Source organism: Astyanax mexicanus, chromosome 23 (assembly GCF_023375975.1).
Source record: "Astyanax mexicanus isolate ESR-SI-001 chromosome 23, AstMex3_surface, whole genome shotgun sequence".
NCBI lineage: Eukaryota > Metazoa > Chordata > Actinopteri > Characiformes > Acestrorhamphidae > Astyanax > Astyanax mexicanus.
Window position 1 is genome coordinate 12,574,342 of NC_064430.1, and position 20,119 is coordinate 12,594,460.

General features: G+C 36.2%; 1 protein-coding gene across 2 annotated transcripts in view; it reads right to left on the reverse strand.

Annotated features, from left to right (window-relative positions):
• Window positions 1–234: 234 nt before the first annotated feature.
• Window positions 235–20,119, reverse strand: part of abcc12 (ATP-binding cassette, sub-family C (CFTR/MRP), member 12) — a 36,355-nt gene continuing 16,470 nt past the window's right edge. For both annotated transcript variants that reach the window (XM_022667094.2, XM_007244841.4), the window contains exons 14-31: window positions 19,835–19,907; window positions 19,472–19,675; window positions 17,589–17,723; window positions 15,995–16,088; window positions 15,813–15,878; window positions 15,594–15,680; window positions 15,112–15,215; window positions 14,117–14,320; window positions 13,103–13,329; window positions 12,252–12,389; window positions 10,578–10,767; window positions 9,073–9,162; window positions 8,043–8,232; window positions 7,464–7,623; window positions 6,777–6,855; window positions 6,533–6,646; window positions 6,250–6,414; window positions 235–1,727 (exon numbers count right to left, since the gene is read on the reverse strand). In XM_022667094.2, coding sequence (XP_022522815.2) covers window positions 1,635–1,727; window positions 6,250–6,414; window positions 6,533–6,646; window positions 6,777–6,855; window positions 7,464–7,623; window positions 8,043–8,232; window positions 9,073–9,162; window positions 10,578–10,767; window positions 12,252–12,389; window positions 13,103–13,329; window positions 14,117–14,320; window positions 15,112–15,215; window positions 15,594–15,680; window positions 15,813–15,878; window positions 15,995–16,088; window positions 17,589–17,723; window positions 19,472–19,675; window positions 19,835–19,907 — 2,413 coding nt within the window. In that variant the 3' untranslated portion in view covers window positions 235–1,634. The remainder of the gene's footprint in view (window positions 1,728–6,249; window positions 6,415–6,532; window positions 6,647–6,776; window positions 6,856–7,463; window positions 7,624–8,042; window positions 8,233–9,072; window positions 9,163–10,577; window positions 10,768–12,251; window positions 12,390–13,102; window positions 13,330–14,116; window positions 14,321–15,111; window positions 15,216–15,593; window positions 15,681–15,812; window positions 15,879–15,994; window positions 16,089–17,588; window positions 17,724–19,471; window positions 19,676–19,834; window positions 19,908–20,119) is intronic.

The following is a 20,119-nucleotide window of genomic DNA, read 5'->3' on the forward strand; positions in this document are numbered from 1 at the left end:
TATTGTAAAGTTCTTTTATTATTCTACTTGTAAATATTATTTTCTGAATACTAGTGGGAACCTGCACCCAGGTTTTTCCCTGAAAGGTTCACACAGGTACACTTGTACTGTCACTGACATGAAAAAAAAAAAATCTTGGATCTTCAATTTGGAAAAAAAAAACAATAAAAATTACTGCATAAATATATATTTGTATAAATGTAGAAATGTTTTTTTTTTTTATAAATTACACACTTTTGATTTATAGTCAACATTTATTAACATTCACTTTAACAACTACTTTACTAAAGTATTGCCACTTTAATAAAATATAATAAAATATACAGCACACAAATATATATCTATATATACAAACAATATTTTAAATATATTCATATGTTCATACTTGTTATTCATTTAGTGCATTAGTGTTTCGATTTATTGTGTGTACATTTTTATGAATAAACACTTCAGTTTTCTTAAAATCACTGCAGAGTAAATCATTTGGCACGTATATGCAAATACATATAAAAAATACTAATCAAATAAATACTTTGAATATACATCAGTTTTAGTCCTATGAGAACTATTTGTTGAGTTGTGGTGAGTAATAATTCCCACTAAAGCACTAATGGCTGTAGCTTTTTTTTTTTTCTTTTTTTTTTTTTTGATTCTGGATTCTACGGCAGAATGTGCAAACAGTACATTTTATTTTTACAACGTAGGAAAAAAAAGGAAAATAATGCAATCAGTAAAATATAAATATATATATATAAAATGTGTGTCGGATGTGACCAATCACTCCCATTAATGTAGTGTCCTCCCACTGGTGGCTTTAGAAAGGCAAATGCAATAAGCAAATGCCATAGTTTTAGTCCTGTGAGAGAACAGGATGAGCAGCTAAAGCTCATTTTATCACTAGTGTAAAGCTTGTTTTTTTTTTTTTATCTGTGCAAGAAAATGAGAAAAGTAGTCATAAGAACTGATTAAAAGTGCAGTAGGGAAAACAGAGAAACAGAAGCAGCCAGTTACACTGAGCTGTAAATGTACTTGTAAATGTAATTGCTGCTACACTTTATGGGGTAATGTAGTGTAGTGTAGCATTATTACTGATTATTTCTATGCAAAAACAGATACCAAAAAAACTGCATAACTAAAAATTAAGTAGTGGTGAGCCATGAATATGCAAACAGTACATTTGTCTCTGCAATGCACAAGCAAACAATGCAAACAGTAAAATATACAGTAAAATATTTTAACTTATAACTCTATTACTGAGATAATTATACAGAACTATTACACATCACTACCAGGACTGCAGTGTTCTCCTAATAGCTGTAGAAATCCTGTCAAACGAACAGCTTTTAAAAGAGTTCTGCACAGAGCCTACCTCTGCCAAAACGCTTCCACACAGAACTCGCCTGCTTCCATCTGACCTGAAACGAATCTCTTGGAAACCAAACATGTTCTGAGCTGAAACCCCCCTCTACTCTATACTGGACCCTGGAGCCCACCGTGCCTCACCCTCATCTGTTCAGTGGCTATGTGTTGAGATGTGTGTGGATGCCTTCCAGTGGAGTTAATGATGAGCGCACTACATGCAGGAGGAAAATCAGCGCAGATCTGTGTGTGTGTGTGTCATGTGTGTGTGTGTTTCAGGAGTTGATGCTATTGGCTGCAGCTAACAGTGATGCAAAGACAGAATCTGGTCTGTGGATGAGATCCTGCGGCCGATCAAATTCAACAGCCTGTGAGAGAGAGAGAGAGAGAGAGAGAGAGAGAGAGAAAGAGAGAGACAGAGAGAGAGAGATTGCATTAATATTTTTGTACTGTCTCCAAAATGATACCTTAACTAGGGAGTCTGAAACATGTGGAGGTAACGTTTGACCAAATGTTTTGCAGTGAAAATGTAATATAACATGAATAAACATTGCATATTACTAGGGGTGTGACGAGACACTAATATCACGAGACGAGACGAGACGAGACGAGACACGATATTGGGTTCACGAGAACAAGACGAGACAAGATTTAAAAATTAAATTTTAAAGAAAACGTCAAAAATGGAAAAATGGCTTGAAAACTAGAGTTTTATTTGACAAAATCATAAAACGCAAACTTAACAGACTGGTAAGAATAAGAATAAAAAATAAAAATAAAACTTTTCTAGGTCTTATATAGTGCAAACAATAAGTGCAAACTATAACCAGTCATATTAAGCCTATGGTTTGTGTTTTTTTTTCTTAAATCTCTTGTAATTTAACTATGCATAACCATAACCAGTCATATTAAACCTATGCTTGAAGTGCAAACAGAGACAGAACATGTTTTTAAATACAGTAAAGAGCTAAGGGATTAGTACACCTGCCTATGAAACAGTCACGTGTACGATTTATATATTTTACAGTATTAATATATGGTTTGTGTCTTGTTGGTCACTCTGTTACCCTTTATTGTTTCCACTGGAGATAAAATGCAGCCAGACATACAACTTAAAAGTAGCAGAAGCATCTTCTATGTAAATGCCTGAATTTTCCTCTTCTGCTGAGAGCTGCTCTCACTGCTCAGCCAACACACTCGCTGCTATAGCTACTGTGTTGCCAGATCCCGCTTAAAAAGTCCACACTACACAATTTTTTTTCCCGCGAGAGAGGTTAAAGCTTGACAAGAAATATCGTCACGTTTAATCTCGCGAGATCTCGTGCAACGAGATTTAGTCACACCCCAACATATTACATAACACCTGAGATAATGAACGTTAAAAAAAAAACTGTATTGCAAAATCCTTACAATACATACTGGAAGATTCACACTTCAGATGTAAAAAGGCACAAATATTTATACAGTACATAAATGTACAGACAATGAATTAGCAAGACAGTAATGTATTGTATAGAAAAATGGTCTAATATTTGTGGTGTATAATTTTACTATTGTGTAACTCAGTGGTTCTCAAACATTAGACCTAAAAAAAGCCTATCCTAAAAAAAAAAGCCTACCCTAAAAAGTCATCTATCGGAACATACGCAAGCAAACAAGTGGTGAACGATATGGACATAATGCAATGCAATGTGTATAATGTTGTTATAAATCCTAATGTCTATTTGAAACACAATAAATGAATGCTATTATAATTTCAATAGAAATGCTGCAAAAATACATTTGGAGAAAATTATGTTTTTTTTTTATCCAAATGTGAGGATAGATCACTGTCTCCAATGAAAGCAGGCAAATTCTTAAAGATCCAGGGATTTTTGGATATTTGTACATCCCCTGGTACACATCCATTTGCTCGTAAACTATTTTATTTCATACATTAAAAGCATTTATTTGGCTTCATGTACCATCAGTTTGAGAACCACTGGTGTAACTGATTTTCAGCATATCTGGGGCACTTAAGGTGGTATCAAGCTAACATAATGGTGTGCCAGATTGATAATGAATCTGTAGGATATTTTAAGGGAGTTTACCACTAATTTATTCATTACTTAATTGAGGAATTTACTACGTGAATATGCTTTGCTAACTTTGTATATCTTTCTCCTTAAATTGCCACAGTGAAATTTACACAGCTGCTTAGATGAGCCTATGGCTGCAGATTGCCTGGATAGGGCTTAAAAAGTCAGAGGACATCTAAAGGTTTCGGATATGTGATAACAATCTAATTAAAAAAGTTATCCGAGAGAATAAGCCAAAGTTATTTTTTCACTCTAAAATTGATGTCCTAATATTACTTAAAACCTGTAGCTTTATACCCTTTGGCAGTCAGTTTATCTCCTTCTCACATAAATATTTAAAAAGTAACAGAAATTTTGTACAGGTGTCAGGAAATACCCAGGCAGGGAGACGAGGAGGCGGACGCAAGTGCAGGTAGGAACCGAAGATAAATAATTTATTAAATAAATAACAAATAAACAAGGAAACAAGGAATGAGAAACACAAAACAAAGAAACACAAATAACCAATAACAAACGAGCGATGATAATAATAAACAAATATATATATATATATATATATATATATATATATATATATATATATATATATATATATATAAGGGAATATATATATATAAGGGAAATAAACTATAAACGTGAAAACAAGAAATAAACGAGAAACAAATGACTAAGGTTATATACAGGGAGCTAGGGAACATGGAGCTAAACAAGAAACTAAACTAGACAAGGAGAACTAAACTAAGCAGGGCAAGGGAGAAAACAATGTAAATAAATAGGAAACTAGAAATATACACAAGAGATAAACAGAGGTAAACACAAAGCAAGGACTAGGGCTATGAAACGCGGTGAAGCAACAGAGAGACAAAACAACAGGGGAAGGTGCAAAGACCGACGGAGACAAAGTGGCAGAGGAGTGCTTTATAGTAACATGAAACACACTAGAATTGGAAACACCTGGGGAAGGGGCGGAGCTACAAATGAGAAACAGGTGGAAAAGTACTGAGACGGGAGACACAGGGGAGCACAGGTCACGTGGGGAAGACACACAGAGACATGAGACGAGGCCAAGATGTGACAACAGGTGTGACCAAACTTTTGCATGCCACTGTATAAATCTCCTTTACAATAACTGTTTAGCCCACAGCGCACATCTGGCTCCTGCAAACTTTTTTTTTTTATTTTCAGGTGATGCAGGACAGCAGAGCTGGATGTTTCTGCAATACTGCTCGCGAGTTACATACACCGCTGGAGTATACATAAGTAGCATATAGCTTCAGGCAAACACTAGAAAAATAGCCTTTGTGAGCAGGGCTGGGCAAAGTGACATAAATATATTATTATGATACTTCAAGAAATGTTCACAATGCATCATTTATCACAGTACAGTTCTTCTGACATCTGATAGAGACGTGTGAGCAAAAGAGAACCAACTGTGGCATGTTTAAAAAACAAAATTGGATATTAAAGCAAATAAGTAAAGCAAATTACTTCACACACTTACCTACAGTAAATGTAATTATTTAATGTATTAGTTTTATTGTTGATGATTATGGCTTACAGCCAATGAAAACCTACAAATCTGTGTCTCAGAAAATTAGAATATTATATAAGACCAACTATATAAGACTTTAGACTTGATAGAACACAGTGGACCAACAGCAGCAGATGACATGTCTCTCCAAACCATCACTGATTGTGGAAACTTCACACTAGACCTCAAGCAGTTTGGACTCTGTGTCTCTCCACTCTTCCTCCAGACTCTGGTCCCTTGATAAAATGCAATATGTACTGATAGTTAGTAGGGGTATCACGATTTCGATATTTTTATCAAAATCGATCGAAATTATGTCATGGTCTTGAGCCTCGAAGTCAAAAAGAGGATCGACGACCCCTCCCTCTAAGCTACGCAAGCACACGCGCGCGCTACGCAAATGGCGCAGCACACTGTAGCCGGACATTGTGACTGCTCAAGGAGCAGTCCTTTTTCCAGAGAATGTGGACATTCTCATCTTCTTAAAGAAAAACTTAAAAAATATATTTAAAAAAATGTTTTGTCTAGCCTCAAATATGTTAATAGTTTTGGTACCTTAAGGAGCAGCTTTCTCTCAGATAAAGTTAATAATATATATTTGTTAAAGAAAAAAACTTGTCATTCTCAGGGACTGAGTCTTATTTTTCATGTTTTTTTGTTATAGTAGGATAGAGTTCAGTTTGTTAAGGCTCTAATTGTGCTATTATACCAAAAAAAAAGCCACTTGATGGCATTACCTATATATTTTAATTAAATTATTTAAATTTGACCATTAGTGTCTAATGTGGTGTATTACAGATCACTTGTATTACTTTGCATCACTTGTATCAAGCCCACCTTTTGAAATAAGATATTGTAAATTTGATGAATCAAACCAATGACTGACCATAGACTAATTTAAAACTGGCATAGGCCTCTCTGCTGAAAAAAAAAAAAAAAAGAAAAAAGAAAATCGAGAATCGAATCGAATCATAAACCTAAAATCGGAAATAAAATCAAATCAAGGATTTAGAGAATCGTGACACCCCTAATAGTTAGTGATGGTTTGGAGAGACATGTCATCTGCTGGTGTTGATCCACTGTGTTATATCAAGTCTAAAGTCAGTGCAGTGTTTTCCTAGAAAATCTTACAGCTCTTCATGCTTCCCGCTGCTAACAACATTTATAAAGACGCAGATTTCATTTTCCAGCAGGAATTGGCACATATATGACATAGATATTTTGCTATATTCATTCTATTGCTTTTAACAAAAGAACATTACTTATACTCATGGTACTTACCTTGCCCTTGTCCATGACAAGGATGCGGTCACACTCCAGTACGGTGTTGATGCGATGGGCTATGGTCAGCATGGTGCAGTCCTGGAAGGCGTCTCTGATTGTGTGCTGAATCAGACTGTCTGTTTCTGAGTCTATAGAGGCTGTTGCTTCATCCAACAGGATAATCTACACACAAACAAAATATTAAATTAATTATTTTATCTAATCACCTATAAGAGGTTTGGGTGAGCAAAGCACTTATATATGCACAAGTGTATAAGTTTGAAGATGTTTGGGTTCATACTTTAGAGTTGCGGAGCAGTGCTCTGGCCATGCATATGAGCTGCCTCTCTCCAACAGAGAAGTTCTCCCCATTCTCCACTACTGTGGACTCGAGCTTCTCTGGTAACCTAGAGATCTAAAGGGACAACAATACACATCGAGTACAATGTCAGTTTACTGTTGCTGAATATATTCAAACAAGATTTAAGATTAATAACTACATTATAAACCAGCAGATTAATGGAAAATTTATTACTGCTACTTACTGTTTGTTTCATATATGTTTTCTCCAGAGCCAGCCAGATCTGTTCATCTGAGTAGTTATTAAATGGGTCGAGGTTATATCTGCAGCAGGAGAACATAAACACAGTTATGTATTAATTTAACACACTATGATTAGGAAAGCAAACACACACCTAATAATTATGAGTTTCTTTTATTCCACCAATTTGAAAACCTCTGGAAAATAATCAAGATGGATGATCACAAGCCATCAAACCAAGCTAACTGCAAATTTTTGAAATTTGAAAGTTATCCAAAAGCAGTGTGTAAGACTGGTGGAGGAGAACATGCCAAGATGCATGAAAACTGTGATGAAAATCCAGGGTTATTCCACCAAATATTGATTTCTGAACTCTTAAAACTTACTTATGAATATGAACTTGTTTTCTTTGCATTATTTGAGGTCTGAAAGCTCTGCATCTTTTTTGTTATTTGAGCCATTTCTCATTTTCTGTAAATAAATGCTCTAAATGACAATATTTTTATTTGGAATTTGAGAGAAATGTTGTCCGTAGTTCATAGAATAAAACTACAAGGTTCATTTTTACTTAAACTTATACCTATAAATAGCAAAATGAGAGAAACTGATTCAGAAACTGAAGTGGTCTTGTAATTGTTTTCCAGACCTGTATAACAGGTTCCAAAATCAAATTAGAAAAGTAGGAGATTACCTGACTGTACCAATGAATAGCACAGGGTCCTGGGGAATGATGGACAGCTGACTGCGCAGATCCTGCAGGCCCAAAGAGCTAATGTCCAAATTGTCGATCATAATAGTGCCTCCTGCTGGCTCCGCTAGCCGAAACAGAGCCACGCCCAGAGATGACTTGCCTGCGCCACAGAAAGTTTAGGAATATGTCTTAATACACAGCGTTAAAATCTCACTTACTCACAAACTTTATTCACTCACTCATGTTTAGCAGCCTGAGAAAAACTTCACAAGGAGGCGTGAATAGGTTTAAATGCTACTTTACATACTTTAATATTTTAATTTAACTTTTCTTATCAAAATTTAATGAAATAATTAACTAAATCTGAAATCAATTGATGAATTGATGATTGATGAATTGTATTTTCCCCAAGTATACTTCCCTAAGTATCTTTTATTTAAGTATTAAGTAAGCTTTAAAGCTAGCCATAGAGCCCTGTTTTAGTCATCTAAACATTAACACATTTAATCCCAGTATTCATTATCCATAGCACCCCAACCCCTCCTGTCTCCTACCTAAAAGCACACAACTGTCACTCACCTGATCCAGTGCGTCCCACAATGCCGAGCTTCTCTCGTGGCTGTATTGCAAGGTTGAGGTGGTCCAGCACTATGGGTGTGTTCTCCCTGTACCTCATGCTGTAGTCTTTGAAGGTGATACTGCCCTGCTGTGGCCAGCCGGAGGGGATGCTGACGTCATTAATCTTCCGAGGGGCCTCGGCCACACAGCCCTGCAAGACATGACATATGTTAGCAATGACCAGACAGGATCCAGTGATTAGGCGCAGTAATAAAGCAGGTTAATGTAAAGCATGCTTTTGGTTAGCACCAATAGCAACATCTGAATATTTTGACAATTATTGGACAGATTGGACAGAATCTGCGTGTGCAAGTCACATAGCTAACACCAACATTATTTTAATCTGCCTTTTGGTGGCTGTAATCTTCCAGTGAGAGATATCTAGGTTTAAATACATCCTCCACACTGTGGGGGCAATGTAACAACCTTACCTTATAATCTGTAGCCTTGTGTTTGAATTCTACCAGTCAAGTATTAAGCAGCAGTAAAGCCCCTCCACTGAAGTACAGCTTTATAAGCATTAGAGAGTTAGCTAGTTAGCTAGCTAGCTAGCTAGCTAGATAGCTAGATAGGCATGTATATTAGACTGTAGTCTGCATGTTTGATTTGCTGTGTTAAAAAAAAGCTAGGTGGGACGAACTGCTGCTAGCAGCTAATGCTAATGCTGCTGCACCCAGCCTTAGCGCTGAAGAAAGTTCACTGAAAACCCTTCCTTAACAAAGAATTACAGTTTCCCTCAACTTTCCCATTAGAAGGGAAACATGGCGACACCCTTGCTCACTTTGATGTAGGCATCCTTGTGCCTTATAATACGTTATACCTTATGTATCAAAATAGACCAGATTATAGACGTTCATTGATAGTGCGCCTTATAATCCAGTGCGCCTTATAGTCCAAAAAATACATTAGAGTAAACACATGCTATTCTTTTCAGCATTTTCCTTAATACATTAATATTTTGTTCTGACAAGTGAATGAACAGGTCTCTTACCGTGATATACTCCTGCAGTCTCTCTACTGATGTGAACTTGGCCTCCACCTCTGTAGACAGTCTGACGACATACTGCAGCATGCCTGTCAACTGCAGCAAAAGAAAACAGCATATTCTGAATAATATGCATGAGGATTTTTGGGGTACATGCTTTGTAGTGCCTTTAAACCACAGTGGTGAACTCCTTAATGTGACTTTGTCTGCATTATGGTTTTTATTTTGAGCAAAAATATATACAACTCTGGGAAAAAACATAAGGGACCATTTTAGTTTCTGAATCAGTTTATCTGATTTTGCTATTTACAGGTATATGTTTGAGTAAAATGAACATTGTTATTTTATTCTATAAACTACAGACAACATTTATCCCAAATTCCAAATAAAAATGGTTATTTAGAGCATTTATTTGCAGAAAATGAGAAATGGCTGAAATAAAAAAAAAGATGCAGAGCTTTCAGACCTCAAATAATGCAAAGAAAACAAGTTCATATTCATAAAGTTTTAAGAGTTTAATGAGAAATCAATATTTGGTGGAATAACCCTGTTTTTTAATCACAGTTATCATGCATCTTGGAATGTTCTCCTCCACCAGTCTTACACACTGCTTTTGGAAAACTTTATGCCACTCCTGGTGCCAATCTTCTTCTTGAATATATTCCTAAGGTTTTTCAATATGGTAAAATTTGGTAAAAATCTAATTTGTGGCAAGCCACAAGATCCTTAAAGCACGCAACTAATTACACATTAAAACTGGTTGGAGGCCTCTTGTTATGGCCTTCTGCAGTTGCCACTATTATGAAAACAAACATTGTGAAAATAATTATCAAACAATATATTTTGGCAGACCTACTTACAACCAACGTCATAGAAAGTTATGAGACCGTACCGCATATTATCACAAACAACTAACGCATGCTTATTGAGATTAAAATCATTCCATCGTCACTAAATCGTAAGCTAAATGAAACATCACAGATATGCCGAGCACCTTCGCGTTTGTTTTGTTTGCTGTTTGCATGCTTAGGGCTGGGAACACAGCTTTTAAAATGTAGTGAGTAATGAAATTCTGATTATGTGATTATAACCATAGTCAGAGAGATAATCTTAATGATTACATTCACTTCAAAAGAACCAGCATTTAAAGGCCATTTATCAACATAAAATTCAATTTCAGTAAATTCCCAGAGAGTGAAAGTGTTCCTGTTAGAGGTCATGTAAGGTTCACCATCAATACTTACAGACTCTTATTATACTAGTTTGCTAAAGCTGAATCAGATGAATTCTGCAATAATGTGGCAAATTAATTATTAATATTTTACCATTATTTTAATAATAACAACTATATATTCATATATAATATTTATTACACTAAGCTATTTTTTTATTTTTGTTTTACCAAGGTAAACAGAGTTCAGATGTGTTAAAATGACTGGAAAGTATTAATACAAAAAGCATCAAGAACCAAATGGGGACAAACAGGTCTTGAAGACAGAAGTGTGTTTTACCTGTATAGTGTAGGAGAGGGCCAGGCCCTTCAATGCAGGGTTGATGGTGTCACTGGGGCTGAGCACTACAAACAGCGCCACCAACAGGGCAACAGTCGCAGAGAGGAAATCCAACCAGAAGGAGAGCCAGCGTGTTCCACAGTTGAACAGCAGGAAGTGGTTGGAGTTATGGTCACTTATCACTTTGAACCTGTTCAACAAACAAACACACACACACACACACACACACACACACACACACGAACGAACGTTAACACGTTCAGGCCTATAGTAATTATAGCACTGTATAGCACTTTATATACAGCTTAAAAATTATGAGTTTCTTTGATTTTACTAAATTGTAAACCTCTGGAATAAAATCAAGAGGAAGATGGATGATTACAAGCCATCAAACCAAATATTGATTTCTGAACTCTTAAAACTTTATAAATATGAACTTGTTTTCTTTGCATTATTTGAGATCTAAAAACTTTTGATTTTCCAGAGCTGTATTTTTTATAGAATAAATACTTTTTAATGAACCATAACAGCATGCAAAACACTGTAGTGTAAAATGTAATGCAAAGAATTTGTGATATTTTATGATTAAAAATGTTTATAGCGTTAATGCTTTCTTTCTTCTTTTTGTGTGCCTTGCTATCACTTTGTAACACTGTGATCTTCCCCACTGTGGAACTAATAAAGGATTATCTTATCTTATCTTATCTTACCTTATGTTATCTTATCTTCTTTTTTATCTCAGGATAGCTCTCTGAGGCTCCCAGCCATGGCTAGGGTATCCGCGGCTGGGATATCATCAGAAATCAAACCTAAGATCTCCCTGTAGGGGGAATGTTTAGTAAACAGCTGCACCAATTGGAGGCCATATTTGCTGATTTGCTGTCTAATTTGCTATTACACTTTTTCTGTGGTATAATGTTTTGGGGGGAACATCTACCTGTTTCTGATAGTTAGTGGGACACAGCCCCCAACCCCCAGCCTGTTCTTATGCCAATTCTTTCAGGTATAAATATTCAAAACCAAACAATATTTAGTCTGTTTTAGCCTTAACCTGCCTACAACTTCGTTCCTGTATTTCAATCACTGATTGATATAAAATATTCTTTCACCTTAAGTGACCCATTATCCCCTCTGACACTATATGTATTTTAGTCTTTCCTTATTTTTTAATTTCTCATATAATTTTTGCTCCTCTCTTCTGGTTTTAACTTTTCAACTTGGGTTTTCGGACCTTAAGTCTCAGGCCACCAGGAAGCATTAGCATCGGCTGCTACTGTACCTGATCACCATGTCTACTAGGTAGCTTGTTCAAATCTTGCCTTTTTAGCTCACAGAACCTCCCAAAAATTATGGTAAAAAGCTGAGTTTTTGTTGTTTTAGTAAACACAAGTGTGTATCCGATAAGCTTAAAAAATCTAAAAAAAAAAAAACTTCTTTAGCAGACTGATCAGCGCATACATTACTAACAGAAAACTTGTCACAGTATTTGATGTATTGAAATGAAAGATTAAGTAACAGATTTTTTTCTTCTTCTCTTATTTCTCTCTCTTTCAGGTCAGCAGTGATATATCAGAGGATCACCACACTAAATGTTAAGCCAAAAGTCAAGTAAAAGTTTTATAACATGAGTTAGTTTTTGTTTATTATTATTATAGTGTGTGTACGGAGTCTTACTCTTCAATGTACTGCTGTCTCTTATCGTAGGCATGGATAGTGGTGAGGCCTTGGATGGTTGAAGTGGTGAGGGAAATCCAGGGAGAGCGACTCACGTTCTCCATTCGCTTCATCTCCCGGATGCTCCGCTGGAAAACACTGAACCAAAGCATCACGTTAAAGCAGTGTGCACCAAATCACAGTGTAATAATATGAAAAACAGGGCATGATAATTAAGTACACCAACTGAGATCTGAAATCTAATATTATAGGTAATTTATTTATATATCCGGAAGAGAGAGGACAGATGAGAAACAAGGCTTATATGTGCTCTCTTAATCACAGCCTTTTTTATCTGTACTGGAAAACCACCCTACATATCTACACCCTGGGACTCTTTTGCCATTTTACTGTATATACTGTTTGTTTGCACCCCTGGACACTTTATCACTTTACTGTACATCCTGTACATTTGAACATTGCCTGGTCACTACACTACACACCTAACTTAAATACAATCTTTGCACAGGTTTATGTTTAATATTGTCATACCTGCTGATACCTTAAATACCTTAAATGATTTTGTTCAATATGGAGAAATGGTGGATATATAGTTATAAGACTATAGTTTTGGCAATCAAAAAACCCACTTACTGCCAAGATAATACGCAAGAAATTTGGACAGTAATGTGGTTTTTTTTTACTACTTCACGGCTTTACTCAAACTGATATTTTCACATTCATCACTAGATGGAGCTGTTACACAAAGATGTTGGATACACAAAAAGGAAATGCCAAAACTCATCCAACATTCAACCTACTCTGCGTAATCTCTGCCATGTTTGTAGGTGAGGGAATTATCTGGGACTCACTAGAGGATGATGGAGAAGATAGCACCCAGGCAGGCCACAGCGATGAGCAGATACGGAAAGACAACACAGATAGTCAGGACAGTGTAGGTGACCATCAGGCAGAACTGCAGGAAGTTTTCCATGTTAAATGGCAGGACAGCGTCGATCTCATCCTGGTCCTTGCTGAAGCGATTCACCATGCGGCCGGTAGGTGTTGTGTCAAAGAAGCTCATTGGACTGGCCAGGATCTAATAGAGAGAGATCATAACTCACTTAATAAATCAGTTTAGTCATTAAATTCACTTACTTTCACACAATCACAACAGTATCACCATTTCATTCTGATCACCACATAGTCTGACAACATTTTGGTTTGTTTTTAGTATATGGGGTCTGCTGGGCTGAGATTAGGCTCTTCATTTTGAGTACTTGTGCTAATAGTAAGGCAGCCAACAGCTAACTAAAATAAGCTTTCAAAATTACAGAGATAATACTATTTATTTACATAAATTGTAAGCATTTAAGATCATTTTAGCCAACAACTTTATTTCTTTAATTAATACTTTCTTACTGCTTGCTCAGAATTCTTTATTTCTGACTAACAAAAAGTACAGTATTTTTTGCACTACAAGGCGCACTTAATAAGGCTATTCCGATGAAGTACAGCGTTAAAAAGAATTTTCAGTGTAGTTTCTCCAGCACCGAGGCTGGAGCAGTATTAGCATTAGTCGCTAACCATGCTAAGCGCTAGCTCTTTTGCCGTTCAGAGGTGAGTATATAAGACTGTGTGGTCTGCGTGTTTACCATGTAAAATAAGCTACGTGGGAAGAACCGCTAACTGATAGTGCCCTGGTTTATCTGAACACCCAGGGTTTCTTAGTATAGCTAACCGTGACTAGCATTGCTGCTAACCATGCTACCAACATGCTCAGTGTGTGGCTGCCTTATTTTGTATTACTAAACAAGATGAATTTTCAGTAACCACAGCAAAGCGTCAGAAAAAATAAAGTGCACAGTCTAAAAAGGGAGGCTTACCCTGTTGAACATGGTGTCGTGAAGTTTTGAGGAGGCATGCAAGGTGACTTTAGTAAAAGCAAAGCCTTTGGCGGCGCTCATCACTAACATAGCGATCACAGCCAGTCCATAAATCATCTGGTAGAACCACAGATCCGGGTTATCGGAGATGTTACCGGAGATGTCACCGGAGATGTCACCAGTACCATTAGTGATATTCGCCGACTACAACAGGAGGAAGAAACAAAGAAAGAAAGAAAGAAAGAAAGAGAAAAAGAGAGAAAGTTTAAAACTCAGAAAGTCCAGACCAAACAAGGCAGGTGTGAAAGCACAATAATATATATATATATATATATATATATATATATATATATATATATATATATATATATATATATATATATATATATATATATATAATATAATATAATATATAAATATATAATATATGTGTGTGTGTGTGTGTGTGTTTGCAGTAAGAAGACCATTTTTGTTCTTAACTTTTACACCACTAGGTGGTGCTCATTTATTTTGTTTCTTGTTATTTTATGAATGTTGGATCCATGTAATTAATATATTTTTTTATATTTTAGTTTGGTTCAGTACTTAAAAAGATTTCTACACTAAACTGTCACAAATTTGAGTTTTCTACAAGTTTACATTTATTTTACCCAAGATACCTCTGTGTACGTCACTTCCTCTTGCTCTGTTAACCTCTGCATGGAGAAATGGATGTCTCCTCGCTGATTTTTTTATATCTTTATCCTTCTAACCTTTAATGCTTTAAAAGATGGACCCCACTCTTAGACCACAAGCAGGCAAAAATGGTTTATTGAATATTCTTTTCATTTTCATACTTTACCCTCATTGGTTAATTATCTAAATATGTTATTTTAGACTATGAAACTGATGGACTATGTTATTCACAGTTCTACAGTGTTGATGTTGGTGTGCATTAAACATCTGTGAGAAAGGAACCTCAGCCTTCGCGGCATAGTGTGTGTGGTTGTGTTTACCCCAGAGCCCTGGTCTAGCCAGAAACTGAGCCACCAGTTTGCAAATGCTGTGGATCCCACCAGCAGGACAAAGATCAATATGACCAGCAGCAACAGAAAGTAACCTAAATTGGTGAGAGAGAAAAAAACATAGATTAAATAAAGAACAGTGAGTGAGTGAGAAATAGAGTGAGTAAGGGAGTGAGAGAGTGAATCAGTGAGTAAGTGAGTGAGTGAATAAGTGAGTGAGGAAGGAAATGAGGACATGAATAAGTGAGTGAGTAAATGAGTGAGTGAGTAAGAGAGTGAGGAAGGGAGTAAGTGAGGAAGTGAGTGAATAAGTGAGTGAGTGAATGAGTAACTGAGTAACTGAGTGAGTGAGGAAGGGAGTGAGTGAGTGAATGAATCATTGAGTGAGTGAGTAAGTGAGTAAGTAAGTAATGAATTAAGGAAGTGAGAGAGTGAGTGAATCAGTGAGTGAGTGAGTGAGTAAGAAAAGTTACCTCCAGCAGCCATGCAGTATTGATGGTAGGTTTTCAAAGTGACTGAACCTTCCTGAGCCACCTCCTTTGTGACCAGCTCATTTTTGCCTAAAACACACACACATGCACACAACCCATAAGTTCCAATAAAATGAACTAGTTTGTGTTAGTGAAATCTTTTTACATTAAAGAAATTTACATAAATAAAGCTGTAATTTTTTTATATAATGCCTACAGTACCTTTTGTTTCCTGAGGATCCTTTGCAGAGTTTTCTTCTTTAATATTCTCATCAGACATGTCAAAAGCTAAACAGAACAACAATAAACAACCTGTTTTTTAAATATATTCTTTCACTTAATATTGACTCCAATTTAAACAGACTGTGTGCGTAAGGCTAAATGTACTGGGGTGGTCATTTTACCTGGATTTACAACTCCATTGTTTTTGGATTCATCCACTCCTTGTGTCTTATGGCTGGGGGAATCAGGGGGGTTTGTTGGGGTTTCCTCTTTTTTCTGTTACAAAAACATACAAAAATAGACTGATTAAAACAATTCCGCTAATAAAAGTCACAGAAATAAGAACTAAAGCACAAAAGAGAATGGAGTATATTTAAGTAAACATCTAAAACAATTAGGACAAGAACTCATAAAATACCCAAGAAACTATACATAACTATACATTTGAACATATGGACTCTTAATCTTCTTTTTAATAATAATGATACAGGCCTTTAGAGGTCTTAAGAAAGTTATAGATGCACAGAAACAGGTCCGCTGTCTGGAAAATAATTTATGAGCGAAACAACTGCCAACATGGCCAGGTCAGCCCGCCCTAGCACTTCAGGGCAAGACTAAAGTTTACCAGAGAAAAACAAACAAAGTAACAAAGAACACGTCTTCATCAATTTTGTCAGTTGAGGAGTTGTTAGATTTGTAAATTATTTTCTGGACAGTGGAAGAGATGGTCTTTTTAAATCCCTTCCCTGAATCATCTGCATCTATACCCTTTATTCTGAAGGCTTCAGAGAGCTCATTTGTATCTGGCCATGGTGAATCAGTCATTTTGTCACTCAAGAACAAATCAAACTAATATCTGAGGTTCAAATATAACAGGCTCCTCCACAATCTGCTCAAATGGCTAACAAATGCTCGCCCTAGAGACTTCTAAATTTCACTGCTGAGACATTTATGATTAGATTAGCAGTTCTGAGGTTCTTTTATGACTATAAAAGCATTGTTAAAGTGAATGCATGATTAAAATAGCTCTGCCTATGTTCATATATTGTGCTTTGTAGGTTTGTGTTCAATAAATATTTTAGAATAACTGTATTGTGATAGCTTTTTCTTTGAAAAGCAAGCCAAAGATACATTTAGGCTATTTAAATTATACAGAGGTGAAAAAAGTGGAAAAACTCTGTATTCAGGCCTTTTTTTTTGTTTTATACCGTATTTTCTGCATTATAAGGCGCATTTAAACTTAGACAGTGCGCCTTATAATCCGGTGCGCCTTATGTTTGAATTTTATCAGTCAGGTTGTAAGGAGGCGTAAAGCCACTCTGCTGAAGCGCAGCGTTTGGCGAGACCTGCTGAATTAGAATGGAAACAAAGCGACCCCTTGTCGCTTAAAATGCGCCATATAATCCGGTGCGCCTTATGTATGCAAACAGACCAGAAAATAGACTTTCATAAATAGTGCATCTTGTAATACGATACGCCTTTTAGTCTGTAAAATATGGTAGATAATTTTTTTTATAAAATTTGTTATTACCTCCATCTCTCAAAATTGTTTAAATACAGGTCAAATGTCCATGTGTTTAAATATGTTTTTTAAAAAAAACTTGACTGCTTTTTATGGTGTTCTAATTTTTTTTTAACATGACTGTAAATTTTTTAATCTACCACTTGCTAATCCTGTTGTGTGACCGCTATACACCAGAGCTACAGAGCTACACCAAAACCATGCAGCACATATCAGTACAGTTACTGTTTTCAAAGAAAGAAAAATGCTGTTACATTGCTTTGCTCCAACTGGTAGTTGTTGATAAGATGAGCGTATCGGCCTTTAACTTTCATCAGAGCTCTGTGTGTTCCCGCTTCCTTTATCTCTCCACCCTCCAACAGCAAGACTTCATCACAGAACTCCAAGTACTGCAGATGGGGACAGAAAGAGCAGAGCAGAGGTGAAGGGAAGCCACAAAGTGAAGTTCATTGCAGGATAATAGCCTTTAAAATCTTTACTGTCAGTGACACATTGAAAGAACCATTTCAGCAGCTAAGAGATGACTCTTCGATTTGGTAAAACAGTTACCAGGCTGCTGGGACATCATGATTCAGTGTTTACACTGACTCTGCAGTTTTTTCTCAGCCCATCCTCCTATAGTTAAACCTTTCACCCTTACCTGGCAGAGATTTCTGATTAGATAGAATGGAACTGAAGTGAACTGTAAGCACCTCTTTCTCTTTACATCATGTCACCATCTGGGTTAAGTGCTCACCAGTCCTCGGGTGAGATTTTTCAAACCCTCCAATTATCAGTTTCTTCAGAGGGTTAACTGAACAGCTGTTTAATACTTAAGCCTGTCCTTTAGAACTCCCAGCCCATCTACATTTCTGTTAAATGTCTAGTGAATTAAAAATTAAGTGTTAAGAAAAATATATATTAAAAGTAGACAAAGTAGACAAACACAATGCCCTTTTATCACTCAAAAATGCAGTTATCTTGTATATTAGGTCAAATCTTATCTGCAAGCTAAGAGCGAACCCTTTTACCATGTGTGCAGCTGCAGTTCTGTAACAATCTGTAACCTCTGCATCATTTAAGGTGGAATGGAAGATTTCTATGTTTTAGGGATGCACTATATGTTGTGGAAAGACTCAGTAGTGGAGAAATCTGATAAATTGGTAGAATTAAAGTTGATTGTTGTATAATAGATAAAAGCTGTATGTATGTATTATTGGCATTTCTATTAATTAAAAAAATGCATTTCCTGCAAACCTCAATCATTTACTACAGCAGCTGTTTTTGGTTTGGGGCACTACAGCAGGTTGACGAATTTACCTTCTGCAAGGCTTTGGTAATTTAAGTATGATAAAGTAGTACTGTGTTCCAACCACTTGATATTTGTAATATAGTGTATAAATGTCTCTTTTTTATATAAAAAGTAGTTGTTACGCAACTCTTAATAATTCGAAAATAATTATTAGAAAAATTTAATCATTTATTTAAAGTCTGTAAGTTCTTGGTGAGAGTGTGTAATTGCACCCAGCATGCTAAAATTTTATAAAATACTTTTTTTTAGAGTTGAATGAATGAATCTTCACACTCTCTTTTATCTCCCAGGCTCTCTTTAGTTTTAATTATGTGTTTCCTTGGTTTAACAATGCATAAATAAGCAGATGAACAATGACTTTTCCTTTTTAATATCTCAGAATGTTCATAGTAGCTTTTATTCAGCACCATAAGCAGATCTATGGTTGCTCAGGAAACCAGTAAAATCTGTTACATATAGAAAAGGGGTACTGAGACCTAGCAGACACCCTGATTTCAGAATGTAATATAGGTGGCATTGCAGAAGTGGTAGCAGAAGCACATTGATGCCATTTTCTAAAATATTTTGTTCTAGTTCCACTCAGGAACACAAGTGCATTTAATTTAAAAGACAAAGTCTTACAGACTGCTGCTTTAAGAAAAAATACTAAAACAGTATGAGTTGTTGATTTGTATGCTAGCCCACTAGGCTAATCAGTAAGTGCAGTGTTAATAACTTAAAGGTTGAAAGGCTTATTACTCACTGGCATTTCTAAATTAAAATAAAAATATGTTTGAAAACAAGGTTTTCTAGTTTGGACACAAGTTCATACAGGGGGTGTGTAAATGTCTAATCTGACTGATTTACCTGAAGCTGATGTGTGACCAGAATCACAGATTTGCCCTTCAGCTCTTTTTTGATGCACTCCTCGAAAATGTGCTTGCCAACGTGGGCGTCAACTGCAGACAGGGGGTCGTCCAATAGGAAGATGTCTCTGTTAGAGTAAACCGCTCTCGCTACGCTGACCCTCTGCTTCTGACCACCAGACAGGTTCAGACCACGCTCTCCAATCTGCAAACACAAAAACATAGCAGATGCAAGATCACATCAGTGTTATCAATCATACACACAGACATCCTTCTAGTAAAACTTTAGCCTCCAGGTAGCGGAAAAAAAAAATTGTTATTTACAAAAACACTGAATAATTCAAAAAACATTTGAAACACAAACCTCAGTCTGGTCACCAAATGGGAGAATAGCCAAATCTGGAGCTAGGCAACAGGCATGGATGACACGGTCATACCTACAACACAAACATACACAGAAATGTAGACACAGACTGACAATGCCAGACAGCAGGAGTTCACTTTTGCTGGTTCAAGAAGGCTGCAGTTAATCACAGTTTGGTGCACGGCCTGTTTAAACACATTTACTACACCTAAAAACAGTAAAAACAGTAAAAAAACATAAACTGAGTACATCAAGACCAGGGGCCCTATCGTACCCCCTTCACAG